This window comes from Triturus cristatus, chromosome 3_2, assembly GCF_964204655.1.
Source record: "Triturus cristatus chromosome 3_2, aTriCri1.1, whole genome shotgun sequence".
NCBI lineage: Eukaryota > Metazoa > Chordata > Amphibia > Caudata > Salamandridae > Triturus > Triturus cristatus.
Genome location: NC_140584.1, coordinates 262,354,560 through 262,377,837, shown reverse-complemented (window position 1 = coordinate 262,377,837; position 23,278 = coordinate 262,354,560). Strand labels below are relative to the sequence as shown.

The window sequence follows — 23,278 nt, the reverse complement described above, 5'->3', positions numbered from 1 at the left end:
CAGTGTAGTGCTGGGTCCCCAAGTTTATTCACTGGATCCAACTTTGATATTCATCCCCCCGAGCCAGGGTGAGATCTGGGAGGATTGCATAGATGAATGCAACAGGGGTGCCCAATGTCACCCCTCCTATTTGCACTAGCAATGGAGCATACAGCGGAGAAACTCTGTATGGTTCTGTGCCCTGGGGGGGATCACGGTGGGAGAGGGAACACCCATGTAGTTTTCCTCTATTCTGATGACACCCTGATCTATGTATACCACCCTGAAACCTCAATCCCGACCCTCCTTCTGACAATGCATGAATTTGGTGAGCTATCTGGCTTCAGAGTCAATCCCACAAAATGTTCCCTGTTTCCGCTGGGCGACTTGCCGAATATGCCACAGGAGGCACTTCCTGCGGTCGTACCACTGGCAGCAGTCACGGATCGGGGGTGGCGAGGGGCCGCAGGGTTAAGTGGGTGTTAAAAAATAAAAAAATCATTTAAAACATACCTTACCGTCAAGTCTCTCCTCCGCTTCGGACTCGGGCCAAAACAGGAAGCACCCAGGCTCCCCTTAGCCAATCAGAATGCTGCAATGCAGCGTTGTGATTGGTCTGATCGCCGTGGTGCGGCATTCAGACGGAGAAAGGAAGCCTGGGTATGTTCTCCACCCAGGTTGTAATGCAGTCTGGGTGGAGAATGTGGAAAGTGTGCATCACTGTTTGGCCATCCCGAGAGGCCAGCCAAACAGTCATGTGTACTTAGTGTGCCCATATTACACAAAACTGAATTAGGAAAGATCCCTAATTGGGTTGGGGGCCGAGAGGAAAACAATGAGGGAGTACGCCCTCCCGTGGATCAACACTAAATCACTCTAAGTACTCCCGCAGTGGACCAATAAGCAGTAGAAGCCTCTACTACCAGATCAGGTGTTGGTATGCCCTATTTGAAGTAAATAGCACCACCTAGGCGTGGGGAAGGAGGCAAGTCCTTTTGTTAATATTTTCCCTCACACACCCTAGTGGTGTCATGCTTCATCATTGGGACACCCTGACTCCTAGAGGTCAGGGTGGGCTCAACCAATATTCCAGGGAGCTCTTGATGAAATGATTTTTTGGCCAGGGGTATAAAGATTAAAAATCGGTGTCGGACCCCAGTATCCCTTTATTCTTGGGTTCGGCACAGATATTAAAACATAACAAGAAGGGTTACTAGGGATATTATGGTCCTAGGACCCTATTGCCAACATGTTTCTGTCCTTAATGCCCCATAAAGGGTGCACGAACATTCATCAGGGCTGGTGCCCCCTGCGTGTAGGGAAAGAGGAATGAGAAGTTCCCTATACTATTGTGTAGTAAGGGCAGATAGCTGCTCCTTATTAAAATATTGTTCCGTATTTGAAATCACTCCATCCTATTTAGGAGAGGAAACGCTTCTAGTGGGACCGCTACACATAGGGTAGCCCTGTAGTCACACAGCCACCAAGGGTCCTGCCCCGTGTCAGCACCTATTCGGTCGGGTTCCCACTGCGGAGCCTGCCTCCATACACGCAAAGTGTTCTGCAAAGTGATGATGGGAAGTTGACCACCCTGACAGGCCTTCAAGCCTCCGTGCTCCGTGCATCATAGTCCATCAGTGCAGCTGTGGAACAGAGCTCAGTGAGGGGACTGAGTCTATGAGCTCTGCCAGAATCATACAACAGCAGTAAACAGCTGATTGTTGACGACAGGCACCGCCACATCTACGACACGCATTGGAAAAGCCAATAAGTCTTGCCTATGCAAGAACCATTGGCTTTGCCAATGTGTTTTAGCCATGGTGTACACCAGTGTGGCTGCTGTTCAGCATGGCTTAAAGTTAGTAGTATAGAAGAGAGTAGTGTGGAGTACCAAAGAATGGAATGGCGAAGAGTGGAGTAGAGTGTTGTAGAGTAGAAAGGCATAGAGTGCCATGTATTGGAATGGCATAGAGTGGATTTGCATAGAGTGGCACATTTTGTAGTTGTGTAGAGTAGAGTCAACTGGTGTGGAGTGCATTGGCGTAGAGTGTTGCAGAGTGTAGAGGCTTAGAGCACAGTGGCATAGAGTAGTACAGCGACATACAATTCACCAGTATACAATGCAGTATCGTAGAATGCAATGGCATACATTAGTGTTGCATAGTAGAATGCAGTGGCATAGAGTGCAGTGGTGCAGAGTAGAGTAGAGTGGCATAGACTGCAGTGGCATAGAGTAGTGCACAATAGAGTGGTGTAGAGTGTGCAGAGTAGAGTATAGTGCCGCAGTGGCTTAAAGTGCAGTGGCATAGAGTGGAGTGCTGCAGAGTGCAGTGCTGTAGAGTGGAGTGCTGCAGAGTAGAGTGGCATAGAGTGCAGTGGCGTAGCGTGCAGTTGAATTGAATTCAGTAGTCTAGAGTAGTGTTAAGATAAGATAAGATAATATTTATAGAGCGCACTAACCCCGTAGGTGTCAAGGCGCTAAGCAGACACAGTAGGGAAGAGGAACGCAGCAACAGATTAAGAGGGGAATAACCAAGTTTTCAGGAGTTTCCTCAAAACGGGAAGGGAGCTAACATTGGCGACGGCAGGGGGTAGAGTACAATGGTGTAGAGTGCAGTGTTGCAAATTAGAGTGTCATAGATTGCAGTGATGTAGAGTGCAGTTTTGTAGAGTGCATTGGTGTAGAGTGATGCAGAGTACAGTGAGTAGAGTTCAATGGTGTAGAGTGCAGTGTTGCAAAGTAGAGTGTCATAGAGTGCAGTAGTGTAGAGTGCCATAGAGTGCAATTTTGTAGAGTGCATTGGCGTAGAGTGGTGCAGAGTAGAGTGGTGTACAGTGCAGGGGTGTTAAATAAATAGTACAGAGTAGAGTGCAGTGGCATCGAGTGCAGTGGCATAGATTGCAGTGGCGTAGAGTAGAATTGTGCAGAGTAGAGTGCAGTTGCATACAGTCGAGTGAAGTGCCATAGAGTAGACTGGTGTAGAGTGCATTGGCGTAGAGTGTTGCAGAATGTAGTGGCATAGATTGCAGTTGCGCAGAGTGCAGCAGTGTAGAGTACAGTACAGTGGCATAGAGTACAGTGGTATAGAGTTGAGCGCTGCAAAGTAGAGCGGCATAGAGTTCAGTGGTGGAGAGTACAGGGTTACAGAGTAGAGTGTCATAGAGTGCTGTGGTATAGAGTGTTGTAGAGTGCAGTGGCATAGAGTGTAGTGGCATAGATTGCAGTGGTGCAGAGTGCAGCAGTGCATAGTAGAGTGCAGTGGAGAAGAGTGCAGTGGTGTGCAGTGGTGCGTGCAGAGTGGAATGGTGAATAGAAGAGTGGCATGAAGTGCTGTTGCATAGACTACAGTGGTGTAGAGTGCAGTGGTGCATAATAGAGTAGAGTGGCATGGATAGAGTGGCTTAGAGTGTAGTGGTGTAGAGTGATGCAGAGTAGAGTATAGTGGTGTAGAGTACAGTGGCATAGAATGGAGTGCCGCAGAGTAGAGTTGGGTAGAGTTCAGTGGTAGTAAGTGCCGTGATACGGAGTAGAGTGTCATAGAGTGTGGTGGTATAGAGTGTTGTAGAGTGCAGTGGCATAAAGGGCAGTGGCATTGAATGCAGTCGCGTAGAGTGCAGTGGCATATAATAGATTGTTTCAGAGTAGAATGGCGTACAGTAATGGTGTAAAGTGGCGTAGAGTGCAGTGATGCAGAGTAGATTAGAGTAGGATACAGTGGATTGGCATAGAGTGCAGGGGCACAGAGTCTAGTGGAACAGAGTAGAGTCTGTTGGCATAGAGTGTATTGGCATGGAGTGCAGTGGCATGGAGTGCAGTGTTGCAGAGTGGCGTGCAGTGTTGCAGAGTGGCGAAGAGCGGAGTTATACAGAGTAAAGTGGTGTAACCTAGCCTGGAGTGGCATAGAGTGCATTGGCATAAGTAGAGTAGAGCAGTGGCGGCTCCCCCATTGGGGCGTGGGGACGTTGCCCCGCTGCTTTCTCGCAGTGCGAGGATGCAGAAACATAAATGGTAATAACTACCATTTTATGTTTCTGCTTCTCGCACTGCGAGAAAGCCGAAGTGCCTGGTTGGGGGTGGGCGGTCCTGCTCCAGGGAAGGGGGGAGTGGCTAGCCCACTGTTGTGCGTACTGACAGTTTGGTCGGCCCTGGGGCCTACCAAAGAGTCAGTGTACACAACAGTGGGCAAGCAATTCCCCCCCCCCGCTGCCCTCGAGCAGGCCCGCCCACTCTCCCTTTTTCTCTATGTAGGCTGCTGCATGCAGCAGCCTACATAGAGAAAATGGCCCGGCTGGGGCGCTCTGCGATGCGCCTCACCAATCACAACGCTGCCATTTCCACCCCTCTCCCCCACCCCCCATCATGCCGGCCGCTAGTGGGTGCAGTGCAAGTGCAGTTTTGTACAGTGATTTGACACGCACAAGGCTGAAGGCTGCAGGAAGCTTCACTCTAAGTGATTCCAACTACATATAAAAAGGAATCATAAAACCGGACATATCATCAACTGCGCGGTGTGTTTTTATAATGTCCGGGTTGTGTCTGAATTGGTCTATGACACACTGCCTAACGTACAGAGGTGTAGCGTGTTTCTGCCATGATGATATTTCTGCCTAGATGCATCTTGCCAAGTGTAATATGTTTTTTTCCTTAAAACTATTCGGAAGAAGCAATATAACGTTACAACATGTGTGTACGGTTAGTATAGATGTATATTCTGTCAGCGTATATTTAATTTGGTTAGGGATGCAAATGCACCAGTATGGAAAGGTGTGCATATTTATTCAGTCTGTGTTGAACACTGGACTCCGTCTTCGAACACGTGTGAATATGTACATTCGATGTTCGTTAAATTCACACAATAGTGCACATAGGCAAAAAGTTCAGATTGCGGACATTGTACATAAGTACGTCAATGGACTCGGACAATGGATGCGCATATTTTATACTATTTTACTTTGAAGTTGTATTTATTGTGATGCGCGTTCTTAAAAAATCATATCCAGTTCAATTCTTCATATTGAGGTCATATTTTCAGGTTAGCACCAGAAACTGTGTATGTTTGTCCGGATTCGTAATGTTCACACATGTGCCTGTGGGTGTCAGATGGCACAGACTTTCTATATGTTGAGCAATGTTGTAGCTGGGCTGCAACCCCAATACTGGAAGCGTGTTATGCAATTTATATAACAAAACGTTCAGTGAATGCTGCTTTCGAGCCGAGGGCATTGCATGTCACAATATTCAAGTATGACTTGCGCAGTATTCAGAGCTCTGTGTTTCCTGTCCGCTTACATAGTCGTGATTTAAGCAAACATCGGCGGTGCCGGCGTGGGTGACCCCTGGCTGGGGAGACAGACTCAGAATTAATGCTTCTGCCGCTGTAGTTACCATGTTTTGTTTGTCTGCTACAGCCGAAAGCACCTTTCCGTTTACGGAGCATCTGAAAGGAGGCTTCATTGCAAAAGCCTGTTAGGTGGTAGGGTGTGGGTGCGACACCACCTTCTTCCTACACACTGCATGTGCCTCTTGGTAGAGAACTGTACCCAGCCCTGCAGTGGCGTTAAAATGCACTTGATTGTGAAGAGATAGCTGCCGAATCTTCAGATTGCTTACGTGCAACATATTTATACTGTCATTTCCACAGTACTTGCGTCAAATCATACAAGTGGCTCACTACAGTAACTGTTTAACATATTTAAGGCAGTAAGATATGGGGCATGTTTTGATGTGTTGAAATATTTCATCACTGCACTTTCACAATTGCTTTATAAACCTTTCTTTCTCAAATTTGGCTTTAAGATGTACCATTTGCCACTGGTTTCTTGAAAATGTTCTCCCCAGACACGAAATAACACTTATACCCAACCTTTACGCCTCACCACTTTCAAATGTCACCAGCCGCCACTGGAGTAGAGGCATACAGTGAAGTGGTATAGAGTGCAGTGGCATAGAGTAGAATGGTGCAGCGTGGATCAGATTGCAGTGGTGCAGAGTTCAGTTGCATGGGGTAAGGTGGAGTGGTGCAGAGTTGAGTGGATTGGCATAGATTGAAGTATGCATGGTCTGGTAGCACACTGCCATTACAGACAACACATTTTGAATAGAAATTACCATTACATTTGCACAGACATTCAGTTTTACTGATACAATTACACAACACACGAATCATGATGTGTGGAAATGGCATCACCCAGTCAATTGATTTGTTTTAATCATATTAAAGTATTTGTTTCCAACACAATTCAGAATTAACAGAAAAGTGCTTCATTTGTGCTTTTCTAAATCTAGTATGTTCTGAAATACTTGTATAGTTCATTTAAATGTTGTTGTATACTAGGAAATAAACCTTTCCTCTACCCTCAGCATCCAGCAAGATGGTCACATAAATCCTCTCACTTTGAAGTCAGAGAAAGAAAAGTAAACACCATGCTCCCTCAGAAGACAGAGCTTGACATTTGACCTCTTTCTCTGAATGCACAGCAAATGTGAACAGATAAGAGCAAAATGTACAGGTCTGTTTACAGAAAAAATCACTCATAGAAGAATACAAGGAGAGGTAGTGTGAAAAGACTTTGGGGCAGATTTACAAGCCCCTCGCGCCACCAGTGCGTTACGTTGCGTGATGCACTGGCGCCGCAACCTGCTGAATGATATTTACAAGCACAGATAAAGCCACCCTGCGTGAATTTAACTGTGCTTGTAAATATCGCCCCGTTTTACGCAACACTTTGTGTGTTAGGGGCGTGACATGGGTGTTGTTGTGGGTGTTCCCACGCAACACCCATGTCCACTGATTCATTTCCAGATGTACAAGCAATCGCAAATCTGGAAATCGTCAGAATGCTACACCACTCTAGGGGTGGCGTAGCGAGGTGCAATGAGGAGAAATGTTTTCATTTCTCCTCGTTTATTTCCCCTTTCAATGCATGCTTCATTCTACAGCACGCATTGGAAGCGGAAATCACCTCAATTGATTCTTTTTGTGCAGGAAGGTGCACAAAAATAATCTCCCCACGACGCAGGCATCCTTGCATTATGGTGCAAGGGTGCCTGCGCCGGTGCAGGGCAGCTGTTTCTGCGCCAGCACAGGGGGAAGCACAGAGATGCGACATATTGTTGTAAATATGTCGCATCCCTGTGCTTTTAAACTAACGCAGCGTGGCGCAGTATAATTACTTGCGGCACCGCGCTGCTCTCGTTTCTTGTAAATCTGCCCCCAAGCAAATAAAAAGCCAGAAAATGTGAGTTACAATCCACAGAGCCAATGGTAAGCAACGAGTGGAATGCATATCCAGGGAAGCTTTCTGAATGTCCCCAAGATGTCTTTAGCAAACCAGACATCGCGCTTCAACCTTAAAATCACTATGCAGAACACTTTATGTTTTTGCACGCATTATTAGTATTAAAACTCTGGGCTGGGGTGAAACGTCACTTAGCTTCACTTATCCAGGAGCAATTCTTCATAGGGACATCACTAGAAGATTTATGCGTATTTGATGGATGATTCGTGTTTACTTAAATATTTCCCGCTGCTTCAATTTTTCTAGCATTAATGACATTTTCGAACTACTTCGCCGCTATGAGTCATCCTTCTCCTTAATGAAGTCCATGCTGACAGCATTTTCCAACAAAAACATATTTCAAGCAATTCTTCAGCAGCCGAAAACAAGATTCATGCGTGCTTTCGGCTCTGGTTTAATTTAATAAACTGCTTGCAGTGGAAACGTGGCTCACAAAGTTGTTTGCGTTTCTGTGGTGCACACAGGTCTCTGCTGAAAAAACATTAATAAATGATCCGAAAAGAGGCCGCGTGTTATCCTTACATGTGTAAGCTGTGTTGGCTTTTTAGGCAGCCGAACTCTGCATATTTGTATTTGTTGCCAGGGAAGTGTAACAGTAGCGTCGAGGCTGCAAGGCCCAGAATGCAAAGCGAGCGGTGGCTAACCAGCCAGGACGTGCTTATGACGTCAGGTGACATGGGATCACTTGGCGGCAGCTAACGCCACACCATATCGATTAACTATTACTGGTGATGGTAAGGCGATTGACCTGGTGAGTGACGAGTTTTCAGGCAATGCACCTTTGAAATTCCTTGGTTTCTCGGTGTTTTTCCACAGGGCTTTAAGTGGGCCGGGTCCTGCCGCTGCTCAGCACCGGCAGTTCTAAAAAGCAGGAGCTGAGACGGGTCCCTATCGGGCTCTCCGTTTTTGTCCTCACCCTCAGAATGAAAAAAATAATGTTAACTCTGCAGGAGTCCCACCCTTCACTGCCTTTGATCTAACTTCATGAAGACTCGTTATAGTTTTTTCACAGTCTCATCATTTCAGAACTGAAATATTTTCAATATTCCATACAACAAAGCCACTGTTGTTGCCTATTTATCTTATGCAACTAATATCCACTGGCTAAGCCAATAGTCCTGGCTTGTTGTAGGTGTAATTTTACTTGTTGTATTATATATCTGGATGCAATGACAGAAGCAGCAAATTACCAGTCGGTCGGCATACTGTGCTGAGCACAGATTTTTCGCTTACTTTTTAAGCTACCCCTTAATTTAATTGGCCACGCCCCATTTAAGGACTCGGTTTTTTCATCCCACTTAAAGACCTGTTTTTCCATAACATATTTTCTCTCTTTCAGCACCAATAAAAGTATGCGCCCTCTGCAAATATTGTTCCCCCAAGAGTGATACCTAACAAACCTCAGGTACATCACTGGCAGTGTTCGAAGTGCATTAGGAAAGTATGAGAACTGTGATGCAATGGGCTATAGGGGTGGGGTGACTGAGGGGGGCGTGGCCAAAGGAGTGGCTAAAAAAACCATATTCTGTAACTTGTTTTGGTCTTCCAACTTCCGGTAACTACATATAAAATAACATACAGCTAAATGAAAATGAAATGCAAGTTATGCAAGTTATGTTAATCAGAGGGAAATGGACTATTGTTCATTATGAAACCCCCATTAGTTAATGCACTGCACCAGAGAGCCAGAGAGCGAATCCTGGTTGGTGTAGTGGAGAATAGTGACTTGTTTATGTTTAGGGCTTCACAGGTCCCAGTCTGTGATAGAAAGTATTGTGAACATGGAAGTCATTATTTTAAACTTGGATTACAAACACCATAAAATAAGCTGCTTCAAAATGCGCAAAAAGGTTTAAGATAAAAAAGTGCTTCCAAAATATTGATTTAAGTAATGCCCAGACTGTACGTAGAGCACATTATTTTTATAACTATCTTAAAAGCACACACTTCACAGGTTAGCTGGTGGCTCCCTTACAACAGCTCTCAAAAAGAATAAAAGTGTGTCTTCAGGAAGCATTTGTCTTATGAACTTTCTTTTAAAAGCACACACTTCACAGTGTGGTAGCACACTTAAAATGCTTCTCAAAAAGAATAAATGTGTGTAATCAGTAAGCTTCCAGTGATTTGATCAATTAAAGCCAATACCGGCATCCAAGCACCCTTTACATTTGCAGATTGACCTGGCGTGTGCTTTTATATTTATTTCAGAGAAGCAGGCACCCTGGAAAGAAGGGGTGTTTAGCTGTCTGCCTCTCCCACGTTGTCACAGCACACAAAGCTCCCTAACTTACAATGCGGTTGTCTTTTCACAAAAAGTAGGGGAACTGTTCTTATAAAATTAAAAAAGTATGAGCACAACGTGCCCCTCAGACCCCCCACACTTCACCACCGATCACTGGTACAAGCACTAAGTGATAGAAAAGGGGAGAGTTCCTCTCTGAGCTTAAGTAGAACCAAGGGTGTTTTCACTAGGGGCAAAGGTGTTTCAACGAAATATTAGAATCATACCGTGCAGACTTCAGCTTTTAGGTACAACTCTTCTTTTCTAAATGCTGATAACATTTTGCATCTTTGTAACAGTCTTGTCTTAATTTCCAGAAGTCAAATGAGACACAGAGATAATCCATTTGCCCAGGAAAATCCTATGGCCCTGATGACGAATTGGAGAGTGTAGAGTAAAGGTACATTTGAATTTTCTGTTACCTGTCCCAGTAATATCCAATTATAAGTTAAACCCCTTGAATGGGGAATTTATATGTGGAACAGATTGTTACAGTCATAAATACAGTTCCAAGAGTTATAACACATACTTACTTGAACAGATGGGAGAGGGCTGACCCAAAGACCCTTGCTATAGGTGTGTAAATATACGTAAAGGTTTTTTAATTTATTTTGAATGGAAGGGCTTGTTAGACAGCTACATCCGCAAAGGCCCTCCTTAGAGACTATAATAAGGATTATCAAAGTGGAAATCTTCTAGCCCAGAGTTTGCTAAAGGAGGTAAACAACACCCACATCCTTGCCTACTACAGAAACCTGTGAGAATACAAGTAACAACATATTTGTCTTCAAGCATTAACAGAATAGTATCAATTAAATGCCTACTGGCTTCACCATTTGACTTTTATAATAAAGAAGTCAGGCCTACTGCCTTTCTTGTAACTTTTCATAATAAACAGTACAGTCCTATGGCGTATGTCATAACATTTCCTTATGAACCAATTAGGTTGATGCCCTTTATCACTGTTCATCACCATAACCTACGCAGGGCTACTTTACTGCATATGTGCTTTCCTACAAAGTATCCATCAAGTACACATCAAGTCATAAAGCTAGAAATACAAAAAAAATTAGAGTTGGTTAAACAATATACAACCACTCCTAGGAGGGACTAATGAGGATCGTCTTTCATGGCCAGGGTTGATTCAGAAAGGCAACAAATACCAGACTCCTTGCCTATTATAGTAGTCTGTGAGAATCCATGTAACAAAATACCTGTCTACAGGCTTAAACTCAGTGGGGTAACGCTCCCTCATTAAAGGCCTATTTGCTATAACATATGCCTAGTCAAATAAGTCAGGTCAACAACCCATTTCATAATAAACAGATCTGACCAATAGCATCTGGCATACGTTCTTCTGATAAACCACTCAAGCCTATAGCCCTATCACTGGCTTGTCACCATAGAAAACCCAGGCCTGCTATATTCATCGCAAGCTTTGCTAAAACAAATAAACAATTTCCCACTAACAATCCACACTTAAAGGCCGATTGGTGTCAATAAATGCAGTTTACAATAAGTAGGTCAGGTCTACTACCTGTATCGTAACTTTTCATAATAAATAGATCAAACCTCCGACATCTGGCATACCTATTCCCAATAAACAAATACAAATCAAGCCTATAGACTTTATCATCGACTTGTCACCATTACCATCTGAGGCCGTAAGTTTTGCACATAAGCTAGCAGCCAGCAGTCATATAGTCATGGAACTACAAATGCACTCAAAATTACAGATGGCAAAATTACATGCAACCCCTCCCAACAGGGTGAAAAAGGATTATCAAAGTGCATTATCTCTACACACAGGGTTTTTCAGATAGGGAAATCGGTGGTCATAAACCCTTGCCTACTACAATAATCTGTGAGAATCCAAATAATGCCAATACAGGTGTACAAGCTTTGACAGTGTAATAACAATCCATCCATAAAGGCCTACTGAATATAACAAGTGGTTTTCACATTTTCATAATAAATAATTCAGGTCTACTGCCTTTGTCATAAAATTTTATAATAAAACAACTAGGCCCTTCACTTCTGACATAACTTTTTCCAGTGAACTAGTTAAGTCTACAGCTTTTATAACTTGCTTGTTACCGCAACAAACTAAGGCCTACTGTGTTCTGATTAAGCATTACTACAAGGAAACTATTCGTATCCAGTGGTTAAATTAAACATATGTACATAATTACAGTTGGCAAAACAATATTCAGTCCTTTCAATAACAGCATAACGAGGATTCTGAAAGTGAAAATCTTTTACCCTGAGGGTTTGTCCCAGGCGTAAATCAACACCAAAACGCTTTCTTACTATTGTAGGCAAGGGTTCAAGGACTCGCATCAAGGAATAGTATTGCCTGGTGTTAGACCTGTCATCCTTAGGGTGGTCTTCCCCCAAAAGTTTTTCCTGCTTACCTCCTCTTTTTGCTGAGTCTTTCTTTTGGCTTTAGGACTCTGATCACTTTATCACTGCTGACCAGTACTAAAGTGCATGTGCTTCTCCCCTAAACATGGTAACACTGGTGTATACACAATTGTCATAATTAGTTTACTTGTAAGTTCCTTGTAAAGTGGTATACCATATACCCAAGGCCTGTAAATTAAATGCTACTATGGGGACTGCAGCACTAATTGTGCCACCCACACAAGTAGCCTTTAAAACCTTTCTCAGGCCTGCTAGTGCAGTGCCTGTGTGTGAAGGTTACTGCCACTTTGACTTGACATTTAAAACCCTTTGCAAGCCTTAAACTTCCCTTTTATTACACATATGTCACCCCTAAGGTAGTTCCTAGGTGGTTCAGAGGGCATGGTGCTATGTAAGTAAAAGGTAGGACATGTGCTGATAAGTTTTACATGTCCTGGTAGTGAAAAACACCTACATTATTATTTTTCTACTGTGAGGCCTACTCCTCTCATAGGTTAACATTTGGAATTCCTTAATACACTTTTAAGCCATAATTCCTGTTTAGAAAGGAGTAGTTGTGTCATGTTTTATATCTTTGGAATTGTAATGATAAATCCTCTTTACTTGTAAAGTTGAATTTAATATTACTCGTTTAGAAATGCCAATTGTAGAAAGTGGGCGTTTCTCGGTTCTTACTGCTCTGTGTGCCTGCAGCTTGCCTCCAATACACGTCTGGGGTGGGTGACAGCTTCACTTTGTACATTCCATCTTGGCACTTGCACCTCAATAGGTAGTGTCCTGTTCCCACACAAAGGGCTGATTAACCTCTACTGATAGTCTGGAGCCAGGGCTGGGAAGAATGGACATCTGTGCACTTCAAAGAACTTTCTTTGGAGCCATCCCCACTTCAAAGGCACAACTGGATATAAGCACTGGGTCTCTGACCCCTCCTAACCAGACACTTCAACTAGAAGCTGTCATAAGAACTGCTGTGCTACAACAAGTACTGAAACGCTGCTGGACTGATGACCTGGAAAGCCTGCTTTCCTCTTGTGCTGCCCTGCTGCCTGCTGCTCTCTGACCGTGCTGAGGAGAGCTGGACTCTGCCTTGCATCAAAGTGATCTCCAAGGGCTTGTTGGCTTACCTCCTGTTGCTTGAGATTTGGGGATATCAAAGTGTTTACCCCTGCTCTTATGCCTTGTTCATTGGAAGTGGACCCAGATGCTTGCTTCAGAGGCACCAACACATCCGCTGACAGCAGGAGTAGAAATCGACACATTATCCCTTTGGCAGGAGCACAACCCAGTGCATATGCATCGGAACCACCGTAGCACCTGCAGAATGTGACGCATGGAACCATGCATCGCCGCCTCAGTAGCTTGATGAGATCAACGCATCCCCTCAACTGCGTGGAGAAACCCGGCGCATCACTTCGGAACCAACGCGATTCGACTTCGGCGCTTCATCTACGGAACTGACACATTGCCATCACTGCATGGAGAAAATCGAAGCATTATTTACTGCGGTATCGATATCGACGACTTTCTCAGCGCATCGCTGGACGACACCCCGCATCTTGCTGTTGCGACCAGGAAAAGGAACTTTGTTCACTGGGGCCTACATGGATCCTGTAGCCGGACTATGCACCATCATGGTCGGCCCGAACTATTGACTTTGCCCCGGTCCACTGCAACCAGATCTCTCCCATTAGCGCTTATTGCTTCTAAGCGCTAGAACTCTTTTTTTTCTTTAAAAATTCATATCTCAACTTCTCCTTATTGAGTTTTTGTCATTTCGGTCTTGATTTACTCATACAATTATTGTCTATTTTTCTAATCTATTGTGGGGTCTGTTTGTGGTGTTTTCAATGTGTTACTGTGTGTGTGTGTGTGTGTGTGTGTGTGTGTGTGTGTTGCAGAAATACTTTACTTTATACATTGCCTCTTTAGATAAGCCTGACTGCCCTGTGCCCAGCTACCAGAGGGTGAGCACAGGCTATCTTTTAGTGTGTATCTAGCTAACCCTGACTGGAGTGGTGGTCCCTAATTGGACAGGGTGTATACCTCTGCCAACGAGAGACTCCAATTCTAACAGCTAGCATTTAAAGGCAACCTTAAAGGTTACTGTTGACTTTAAAATATGCATTTCTCAGTAAAAAAGCAAAGCCTGCTGCTTTTTTTTGTACTTTTCACATCAAAGTGATCAGGCCTGTAGCCTTGATCATAGGCTTGTCACCATAACCTATTCAGTCCTGCTATAAATTCCCCCACCAGGCAAAAAGTACTGCTTTCAGCAGAAGCACACAACTTATGCCCAATCAAATTCTTTACTCGAGAAAATCAAGATTTGAGCAGATCCAAAGCCCCTTTCCCGGTAGGGCTTCTTGATGCTCCTTTCCCGTTGATCACAAAAGGAACGCTTACAACTGCGTTGTAAGCCAGACCTAAAAAACAAACCTGCTGGCTTTGCTGATGAATGTTATTGTAACAAAAGCCTCTCAGACAAGATGTGGGGCATATATAGCAGTTTGGTTGACACAAAATTTGCGAAACAATTTATCAATGGAGAGAGGCTAGTTATTTTAATTGAGATACAACATTGAAAAGATTAATGCTTTACATATTTACATTACCTTGCATAATTTCAGGCAGGGGATGTAAAATGTTTTGCCTACTTGAATTATTCTTGGGTTATCTGAAAAACCTTGGGCCATTTCACCGAGTTCCCAGGTAAGGTATCTAGCCAATAGACCACGTGTCCTCTCTGTATTTTAGTGATTTTATTATTATCACGGCTACTAGAAAAATGCAATTCTGCAACCGCTGTTTTTCCATCTTTATTATGGATTTACTCCACCAGGTACATAACCCACAATTTACGGCACAATTTGCAGATTCCAAAACTTTAGTTCGAGCTTTAGCGGATCAAAAGTTACTCTAAAAAACATCACATTGAGTGTCGCTCTGTGTCAGCCACTTTACAAAGGGGATCTTGTGTTCTTTTAGTGTATGTTTTAAACTGAAACTAATGCGGTGATAATAATAACGCATGTTAAATGATAAAATAATCCACCACAATAAGTGCCATAGTATGCCACATAATAATTTGCATTTTCTTACCACATAATTTAGACAGAAGTGCCAGATAATTTGGTCCTGCAATGCCACATAATTTCAGTGACCGTGACTATAATTAACAACTAAAGTATTCTGCCTCACAGATCCAGGAGGCAGGGAAAGCCAGCTTTAAACCACAAAACAAAGAGATGCGTAGCATTATGCCACACTGGCTCTTTTCATCTAGTATTTTAAATCTCGGGCTTCGAAGTAGCCGACGGTGTGGAATATGACCAGGAAAATCTGCTTTATTGCCACACAAATATATGGCCATGCTAAAACACTTTATTTGACCAATAAAAATTATGAAGACCACCCTGTTTTTGAGTCTGTGCATTTCTGGGAGGCCTCTGTTAGCCTCAAATATTGATCAAACCTTATTGGAAATCCTATTTTGCATAGGTCAAGTTTATTTTAATTACTTGGGTGTTTTCCTAAGTCCAAACATGGCACACACTGACAGCTTCAGAGGTTTAGCCACACAGTCTGGAGTTGTAAGGTAGAGCTTAAGCAATGACGTTTAGAGTTACGTAGTTGACATGGTGTGGGTCATATATGGTGGCGGATAGCCGGACGGTGTATGTGTTATTTTAAGACTTATTCGGAATGATCAGTGCTGGTAACCGGCGAGTATGCCTCAAAATTAGCACCATTTCCCATCACACTGCCCGCATATTTCTCACGCCTGTGTGTGCTGAGAACACGTTAAAATGACAAACGGAAGGACACGTCCGAGAGGACATTCCGCTTCCCAGCTCTGTCAATACAGACCAAAGCATAACTTGGCTATTTTTTTCTGTATATTTACATTTTAATACAGAAATAAACCATGAAGTACCCATCCTATCCTGCCTCTGTGGTCACGCATGTCTTTAGTAGGGAGAAGCAATTGCTGTTTCGCTCAGACATGAGGTGATAATGCTTCCGGAAATAGTTATTCTGAGTGGACTGAGAATTAGAGAGTCTTTAGTGGCGGTCCTAGGCGTGGCCGCTTCTGGCTGAGTGAGGACTGAAGATTATCAAAGGAGGCTGCTACGTTCCCTCTGTGAAACAACTTGGGGGCATATCTACAAGGCGGCGATATAAAATTATCGCCGCTTTTGCGGCCGTTTTCGGCCGAAAAGCAGGGATAATTTTATCGCTATATTAGCAAGGTCACGCTATCGCGTGAAACCTTGCCTTAGCGCCTGAATTCCTAACGCCCATCTTTGCATCTCTAATGAGATGCAAAGTGAGCGTTCCTCTCCAGGATAACGGGAGAAATGTCGCTAAGCGACATTTCTTCTATTATCAAGCCTCACGCAAAGCAGCATAGCGACAGGAAAAGTAGCGATAATCTCTGTTAATACTACTTTCCTTACGCCTGCTTTGAAACTGACTTAGCCATGAAATCCTATGGAAGGTGGATATCATGGCTAAGTATGTGAGGCCCTATCAGCAAGCTATCGCCAAACTTTGTGGGATTATCGCTGGGTTTCCAGCGATAATCTCACGTTTGGCAGTTAGCGCTAGGATTTTTATCGCTTTTGAGATAAGCGTTGCTAATAGCACGCTATCTCAGCGATAAAAATCCACGCTAGCCGGCGATAAATATCCTAGCGCTAAGTGCGCTTAGCGATAATTATCGCCGGTTGTTGCTGATATGCCCCTTGGTTACTGGTCCAGAGCATGGCAGATAGGCATCCACTTGAACATCAACACTCCTGTTCACTTCGTCTGGACAGGTAGATTCCTTCACTGGACGTTCAGGATGATGTACAGGGAGTGGTACTTGGCTAAACTGACCAGACAAATGGCCGGATTAGGCGGGCCCTCTAAATCTGGGGGCATATTTACGAGGGGATATCGATACCAGAACGTCACTTTTAGTGATGTTCTTTTGGCTATCTCCCCTTTTCCTTATTTACAAAGTGGCGCTAAGCCACTTGACGTGGCTTAACGTCTCCTTGTAAATAAGGCCACTTTTCCTTCTTCACTTAGCGTGCAAGGGGCGTGCAATGGATGTTGCAGTGGACGTTCCGCCGCAACACCCATTGCTTTTCGACGCTGCCCCATATTTACAGGACTGGTGCAGCACCAAAAACTAAGACCAGGGAATACCTGGTCTTAGACTCGTGATACAAGGAGAAATGTTTAATTTCTCCTTGTTTTTTGCTCTTTCCATGTGTGCTGGCTTCTACAGCACACTAGAAAGAAGAAATCGCTTTTCAAGATTGTTTATGTGCAGAATGTGGTCCCTTTTGCACATAAACAATCGCCCCTGCAGCGCAGACAGTCTTGCAATATGGTAGAAGGGTGCCTGCACTGGCGCGAGGCAGCTTTATTAGCGCTCGGGGAAACACAGGAGTGCGCCATATTTTTGTAAATATGGCACATCCCTGCGTTTTAAAAATGTAGGAGCCCTACCATATCAATTTTGCCGTAACACAGCGGTCTGACGTTTTGTTGTAAATATCCCCCCCAGCATCCAAAAGCCCGCTCAGCTGATCTAAATAAGTGGGATATTGAACCCTCTCAGCCCCTCCGATTAAGAAGCTGGGCTCATTTGTCGGAAAGCACAATTAAAATAATTTCACGTATATTTTTAGATTGCACTACACAACAATGTTTTGAAACCAAGGTTGCGAATTTGATTGTCCAGAAAGGTAAAAGGAATCATACCAAAATTGACTTGATCGTATCAAAAAACGAACCAAATTTTGTAAAATGTAAGTAAATTGTGTGTGTTGCACTAAAAATAATATTGCGAAACTGATTTCTCCAAGTCACCTGACAAATCAGATATTTAGCAAGAGGGCAGGCACGAGTCCCTGAAAGTATTATTCATCCACTTCTGTTTCACGCAAGAACTCTTTCAAACTTGCACTGCCTCTCACTTTTAATGACTATCTTGCCTCAGCGAGAGATTTGTGAACTTCTGTACCCCGCAAGATCTTCAGAAAAAGTCTATTTACAAATACAAAACCAATACTTGAATCAACCTTCAGTACCCCACCGACCACTGACTCCCTGCTTCGCTTCTCTTTATATTCTTCTCTGTAAAATAATTTAAAATTAAATTTACGAAATTTCCTTTTTGTGGTATTTAATTGTTAAGGTATTAAAGTACTTTAAATGTACTTGCTATCAATGTGTACAGTGGTGAGGTACACCCTTGGGTCGCCGATCTCTATAGAATTCATACTAAAGCACAAATCCAGTGGGCAAATTAACATGATAAAAAGAAAACTTCCGAAGCAGCGGGATGTTTCCCATGACTTAATTTCTTTTTGAACCACCTCATTGGGGTTGTCATACTGTATGTAAGTCGCTGCAAAAAAATCAATCTGGTTGATTTCACGAGCAGTTACTGGTCTGGACTGGACAGGAAGGACTCTACAGTGACTTCACATGTTCGGCGGCTACATGATCAAAGTCAATGTTCCATGTCCCTGGTGTGTACTTAGTGCTATGAGTATCTTGGTGGGCCACGAGTTGCAAAGTCCACTTACCATGTGATAGACAGCCAGGCACAGTGTGGACACCTGGACACTGAGGCAGAAGCAGCACCGCAGAGGCCCTGGTGAAGCTTGCGCGGTCATCTTCACAGTGGGCTTGTAGACTCTTTAGCCACCACGGAGGGGTTTGTAGCCGAGCTGTCAGAACACTGGTGCGGCTACTTGTGAGGAAGAGAAAAGGCCAGGGTGAGTCAGACGCTTCGCTTCCTTCCTGGATCTCAGTGTCAATCTGTCGCTGACTAGACTGTGGTGAGGAGGCTTACTCTCGCTACAGAAAGCAGAAAAGAACTCATTTGCAAGACGCATTTGAATTTCAAATCATTTACTTGAATCATCCAATATTTGGCATTAGTGCACAGTGGAATAATAAGACCACACCACGTGATGGACAGGGCTACTGTTTAACGTGAGGACCATTTTAAGAGGTTACCAATGGGGGAGACCAGGGATTTAAGTGTGTTGAAAAAAACGTGGGGGTCTCTCAAAGGGGCGTGGTCCAGGTAGTTAAGGGCGAGGCTGAAAAACACCTAAGCTAAAAATCTGTGCTTAGCATAGTGTGCTGTCCAACTGGTATTTTGCAGCTTCTGTCATTGCATCCAGATATATGATGCAACTAGTAACATTACACCTACAACAAGCCAGGACTGCTGGTTTTGTCAATGATTGTTAGTTGCATAAGATAAATAAGCAACAACTATGGCATCGTTGTATATAATACTGAAAATGCTTCAGTTCTGAAATGATGAGACCTATAACGAGTCTCTTTGAAATTACATTAGAGTTAAGATTTTTTTTCACCCAGGATGGTGAGGGCAAAAATGGAGAGCCCAATAGAGACCCGTCTCACCGCCTGCTTTTTAGAACTGCCAGTGCTGAGCACTGGCAGGACCTAGCCCAATTAAAGCTCTGGGGGGCATATTATCAAGGGCCTTATCTCCGCTTTTTTGGCTTTAAAAGCCAAAAAAGCGGAGATAATGTTTTCACCCTATTACCAAGAGGGTGATAACATGCATTAGCGCATGTTAGCACCCTTTTACCCGACGCCTCCCTTTGCATCTCTGATGAGATGCAAAGTGGGCGTCACTGGGCAGAACAACCTTGTAAATATCGCTGATGTGCACGTCGCAATATTTACAAGGAGGCCCAGGCATTTTTGCAGACGTTAGTTTTTGGCGAAAACTGCGGTTTTCGCCCAAAACTAACGTTTGCAAAAATGTTGACTTACCAATACTTTATATTGGAGGTGGATTATGCTGATACGACCACAGGGTCGTATCAGCAAGGTTATCGCCATTTTCCATGGAACATCGCTGGAAAACCAGCGATGTTCCATGGAAAACAATGCTATCGCTGGAATAATTATTGCCATTGCGCTATGCGTTGTTAATACAGCGCTATCATGGCGATAATTATCAGCGATTGCCGGCGATAAAAATTCTCACGCTAAGAACGGCCAGCGATAATTATCGCTGGCTGTTGATAATATGCCCCCTGGTGAGGCAAAACGGGTGTTAGGTTTCGGACAGACGGTGTTCATTAGAAAATTGAGATTTTGGGAGAAAGACTTAACCACGTTGACCATATACAGGAGGTAATGCTTCCACCTCAGAGAGTTCATGAAAAGCACTGAGACACTATTCTCTCCAGATGCTTGTACTGATGCCATCAGAGGAAATACGTTTTTGAAGCTGTGCCATGCACACTTACATTAATCATGCCATAAAATCTGCCTGGCCCACTTTAAGAGTGACCAGCCAGGTCTCCTTGTCTGCCCCTCCCTGCTTTTTAGGTCTTGCCTGACCCAGCGCATGCGCTGGTCTGGCGAGACTTTTTGAGAGGGCTCCAAAAAGTGCTACCAGGCCGGCCAAGAGCTACAGTGCATTTGTGCGGGGGCGCGCGCCGCTCTCTACCACGATTACTTTCACGGCCGCTTTGATGTTTGATCGCGATCACTTTCGTGGCCGCACGGCCGCTTGTCTCTCTTATCCTCCCATCTCTTATCTTGTTTCTCACTCTCATATTACAAACGCACCTCTCCCCCCAGCCTCCCCGCCTGTCCATGCCTTACCCCAAGGGAGCAAACTCTTGTTTGACGTCGCACTGTATACATTCCAAAATAAATTAAATGAAATTGTGCATTTCTACTGGTCAAACTCATCCTTCGGAAAGGGGATACACTGCATAGCATGCGTCTTGTACAGTCCTCCGGCCACCAATAATTAAAACCAATAATTACAAATAAAATAATTAGGGAAGTGCCCATGCTCTGATCTCCATCCTTGGTTGTGCAGGCATTGGCACGCCCACGATGTTACATCCACCCCCAACACAAGCCCCTCAGTGGGGCGTCCCTACGTCTCCTGCCGCCTCGTCACGTGGCCTTGGAATGTGTGGCCACGTTCAGACGCCACGCTCGCGCGCCTCCTCTGCGTGGACATGTCTGGTGCATAGTTAATTGTGGAATGGACAGGTTCGGACCCAGCCTCTCCCACTCGCGGCGAAAATATTTCACCGTCTATTGTTTACACATGTTCCGCCTGCAACATGCCATTTGGCTGTCATCGTGTTATGTTGTGGGTTTTCGGATGGCCTCTGGCATTCTAGTTTTACAAGTGGGGCTGACAGTTCTTGGTAAATCGCACCCAGGGGGGTGATAATGCCTCGTAGCAGACCTCAGAGAGAGAGTGCAGCTGTTCCTTCTTGACCTCTAAGCGCGCTTCCTTTCTTCCGCAGAGAGGCGTAGAGCGTTTCAGATGTGGGCCACTGGTTTTCAAATACAGGGCTCCCTTTTAAAGCCCTATAAAACTCACCTGTTTGCCTCACTCAACGATGATCCGAAGCATGGGCGCACCCATCTTAGGAATTACAATACAAGCCATCCGGTAGATAGCTCAGTGAGCTGACCATGCTTGGCCAATTCTCACGGAAATGTATAGAAGTGCAAAGTCTTGCACAGCCATTCAGCTATTGCCACCGTAACACTACCTTGTTTGTTAGCTACTAAACTACTTTGTAGTGTAATATGAAACATACAGCTACGTACAACATTTCCTGTCATTGTTCGTATAAGTAAATAAATACATCTACATATAAGTAAACACTTGCTACTGACTCATGCTGTCTTTTGAAAGTCCAGAGTTTGAACCCTGGCAACGCTGCTTCAGCCTTTCATCCTTCTGAGGACTGTAGATTGAGGCATTTGGTTATAGTAGCATTTGGCTGTCCACCAAAAATCCATAAGGAACCTGCAGAGTAATGAACAGCAACTGGCTAAAGTAAACTACGCATGTTCGAGCTCTCACTCGCTTTTCCTCATCGCCCTGAGCCGGAGCGATCCATGGCAGTAAAAGTGACCACTCTTGTCACTCACGCGTGACACCAAAAAACACCCTACACAGATCTTGTTGCAAATACAGCACTAATTCATCTAGTCACTTCTTCACAGTGTAGTGTGCTTCTCTTAGGAGAATGTGCTTCATAGCCTCATCAGGGGTGGGAAGGGACATACAAGAAAGTGCCGTTATAAGCTGTCATTACAGCACTTAGAACTTGGCAGAAGTTTGCTACTTTACATCAAGGTATTATCAAGTAAAATATGTTCAGACTCCTCCATCTCTAGTTGTGTTTGTGAAAAGCACAATGTTGTAAAAGCCCTGAACAGCAAGTAGGTCGTACGCTTTCTTTTTTCACACTGGGAATCCTCATACCCATCTTTAACCAAGCATCACTCTATACAGGGCCCTGCACTACTTTAGCAGAATGTATTGATCGTTTTTAGGTCTCTTCGAGACATTTAGTAAGTCGCTTTTGCTGGCCTCAAGGTTGAGGTTACGCGCTTGAGCGCGCGCTCAGCCGCCAGCTTTCAGCGCCTAATCGCGATCAGTTTCACTTTCGCAGGCGGCCGCGTCACTTTTGCCTGTTTTTTTTCTTTTCGCGTGCTTGTTTTTATTTCCTTTTCTCTTCTTGTGCTTATCCTTTCTCTGCCACCTGACAGAACCAACTGTAGATTATATTTCGGGCTTCCGGTTTTATGGTATTTATTTTTTTGACATTTCCGTCTGTACTTAGCCATATTTATTTTTTGCTAATTTTATCTGTATTTATCCATCTTTATTTGGGGGTTTGTGAAAAAATGGAGCTGAAATTAGTATATTTCCACATTTATTTAACCGATAAATAGGCACCGATGCTTGAATGTCTGCCAGGTTTCGATGTCGTGAACATTCACTGAAGATAAATCAGTGCACTTATAAGAAAAAATGCAAATTTCAGTATCAACCTAGGGCATATCCACTGCTGTTTAAGCCTCTTTACTAAAATTCCTTTCTTTTTTAACCCCCTTACCTATCAATCCACACAGATATGGGCCTGGCAGTCAAAGTGTATTTAGAATTACTCAAAAAGCAACTCAATTTCCGTTTTTATCCACATTTAAAAATAAATACAGACAAGAACATAAATGTTTTCTGTCTGCATTTAGCTGTAAAAATCAGTAAAAACGGAAAACAGGGAGCCTTAATTATATTACACCCGACAGAACCAACTGTAGATTATATTACACCCGACAGACCCAACTGTAGATTATATTACACCTGACAAAACCAACTGTAGATAATATTAAACACCCGACAGAACCAACTGTAGATAATATTATCAAAACCCAGGTTCTGAGGGACACAGGGTTACCCCATTATCCTTAATG

General features: G+C 43.9%; 1 protein-coding gene across 4 annotated transcripts in view; it reads right to left on the bottom strand.

Moving 5' to 3' along the window:
- LOC146857087 (lysosomal-associated transmembrane protein 5-like) overlaps positions 1-18,865 on the bottom strand; it is a 153,930-nt gene extending 135,065 nt beyond the window's left edge. The window contains exon 1 of one of the 4 annotated variants that reach the window (XM_085647588.1): positions 18,571-18,865. In XM_085647588.1, coding sequence (XP_085503714.1) covers positions 18,571-18,660 — 90 coding nt within the window. In that variant the 5' untranslated portion in view covers positions 18,661-18,865. The remainder of the gene's footprint in view (positions 1-18,570) is intronic. The other 3 variants (XM_085647589.1, XM_085647590.1, XM_085647591.1) reach the window with 3 other exon arrangements.
- Between the last annotated feature and the right edge of the window lie 4,413 nt (positions 18,866-23,278).